This window comes from Watersipora subatra, chromosome 8 (genome assembly GCF_963576615.1).
Source record: "Watersipora subatra chromosome 8, tzWatSuba1.1, whole genome shotgun sequence".
NCBI lineage: Eukaryota > Metazoa > Bryozoa > Gymnolaemata > Cheilostomatida > Watersiporidae > Watersipora > Watersipora subatra.
In genome coordinates this window covers 29,689,922-29,692,361 of record NC_088715.1, presented here as the reverse complement: position 1 = coordinate 29,692,361, position 2,440 = coordinate 29,689,922, and the positions used below count along the sequence as shown (strand labels likewise).

At 38.3% G+C, this 2,440-nt stretch overlaps 1 protein-coding gene across 1 annotated transcript; it reads right to left on the bottom strand.

The window, feature by feature from the left end:
- Positions 1-326: 326 nt before the first annotated feature.
- On the bottom strand, positions 327-2,051 carry LOC137402432 (piggyBac transposable element-derived protein 4-like). Its single transcript, XM_068088930.1, has one exon. It carries the CDS (start codon positions 2,049-2,051, stop codon positions 327-329), a length of 1,725 nt encoding a protein of 574 aa, XP_067945031.1.
- Between the last annotated feature and the right edge of the window lie 389 nt (positions 2,052-2,440).

Below are 2,440 nucleotides of genomic sequence, written 5' to 3'. Positions count from 1 at the left end.
ATATTTTTTTGCTACACTATGGTTGTATGATAGGTTTGTATCATATAACAAGGCATTTAACAAACAGTTTTACACTCTTTGTGCCTATATGAGCTATTTAATCTACCCTTACACATGTAAATTTTAAAGAAAATTGAAAAATTTGATTGTTTTTTGCGATAATGTTATATTGTTGAATAAAACATATTCTGTTTTTATATTACAAATAAAGCATTTTACAAAATAAGAACTAATCTTTGTAATGCATATTAGCCACTGTTTAGACTTAGTCCATAGCACATATCCATAGTCCATACAGTCTATTTGTGGTCTATAGTCCATATTGTCTAAGTGTGATAAGAGTTGAAGCAAGCACCTTTGCACAATCCGACTCCACAATCTTTGCACCATGTACCGATTCTAGAACCTTTGTAGCCTTGACCTCTTGGTTTAGCACATACAGTACATTTCTTTCTTTTACCATCTGGAATGACTTCAAGGAAATGCCTGGCAGTTTTCCTTGCAACTGGAGAGCAGCTAGGTCGTCCTACATGTTTTCTAGGCTCACGGTAATCTCCAATCAACCCTTCGACTAACTGAATAAGAAAGCGGTGATGGTCCATCTTCTTTCCTACAATGTTGGGATTAGCCTTGTAGCAGGTATAAGCATTGGTAGCAGTTCTGTCAATGAGGTGTAGGACTACTTTCTTCCACAGCTTTACTGTGCGAAACTCCCCAGAATATTGATCGGTCATCTGATCAGATTGATCTACGCCCCCCATTCCAGAATTGTAATCTACTACTACCTGTGGAACTTTCCTGGTTCCATTGAATACTTCTTTCTCTACCATGTTCGCTGTTGAGCAAGTGGACAACAATCTGACCTGCTTTCTGTCCACCCAACTGACTGCAAGAAGGTTGCCTTTTCTACTAGCCAATATCTCTCCTTTGTTCTTCATTTTCACTTTCATTTCGTTTGGAAGTTTCACACGGCCTGCTCTTACAGTTCCTGTGACGTATGTGCCTTTGGTCAGAAACTTTTCACAAAGGTCTACACTTGTGTAGTAGTTATCCACTATGAGATGGTGGTTTTTGTTTATATGAGGCTCCATGAGTGCTTCACATACAGAAAATGGCTGACCAGAGACACCTTTTGTCATTCCCTTAGTATGATACATAGTCTGTGAACAGTAGCCGGTTGCAGAGTCACACAAGTTATATTCCTTCGGCCCCCACTGATGGTGTTTCTTGATGCGTATGTAATTCACCAAAGGATGCCTCCCCTTAAAACCCACTATAGATTCATCAATCGAGAGAACATGCCCCAGATTAAACTCTTTTTGCCAAGCTTTGTTTAGATGCTCTAGTACTGGTCTGAACTTGTAGAGCTGATCATATTCCGGTGTTCCTTTCTCTGGCTCTTGGTCACTGTCACTGACATGAAAGAAACGCAAGATTAGTTTGAAAGTATCCTGTGTAAATGTTTCTTTGAATGGTGGGACAATCTGACTCCAGTTGGTGCTGTCCCAGTAGGATTCAATAGTCTTCTTTCTATTTATACCCATGTTCAAGATAGTGCCAATAAATGCTTTCATTTGTTCTTCTGTTACATCTTTCCACTTGTGTACTTTGGAGTGCTGCTTGAGAACCTGTTTATTTCTTGTATAGTACTCTTTATACTTGTTGGTTTCAATGACTAGATGTTCCCACAAAGAAACACCCCCCTGCTCAGTTGGAGCAAAAAATCTCTCAAAATAATCCACTGCAGTTGCCTCTGGTGGAACAAATACTGGCCCAATGGGACTGGTAAAATCATTGACATTGGGGCATTTGTCATTGGTAAGGTTTCTAATTACAGTCCAAACCCCATCATTACTAATTGCATCTCCTCCATCATCCCTTGGCCCAACAACAGAGGCATCGTCATCACTAGACCCGTCACTTATATCAAAGTCCATTAGATTCACATCAGAAAAATTTGAGTCACTGTCTGAGTTATCAATAATAGAATCTGCCAAAACGAACTGGGCCCTTCGAGTTGATTTAGCAGGTCGTTGGGAAGATGAAGCCATGATTATAAAATGTTTTTGTGTTCTCAAAAGATCAATGATTGGATCTCACTAAGTAAAAAAAGCACAAAGAAAGGGCATCGATAACGATCGCAAAGCATAAAAATCATTGGGGGGAAAAAGGCTTAGTATTTTACCGAGTAAAAAAACACATCGATATTGATAACGATCGCCCAAAACGAGTTGAAATGAAAATATACATGTCTAAAATGTAGTTATTCAAGTCCTCACATTTGTTCTTTTACTTTAAAAGTATTTAATTTGATAGAATAACGAACACAGACCAATAGCAAGTCCTTTTGTTCTTATAAAAGCATAAAATTCGATTCGGGGAAAACGGCTTAGTATCTTACTGAATAAAAAAAAAACATTGAATGACGTTTGATAACGAT

Excerpts from the sequence above, each read along its gene's own strand:
- LOC137402432 (XM_068088930.1), bottom strand. The coding sequence starts at position 2,051 with ATGGCTTCATCTTCCCAACGACCTGCTAAATCAACTCGAAGGGCCCAG.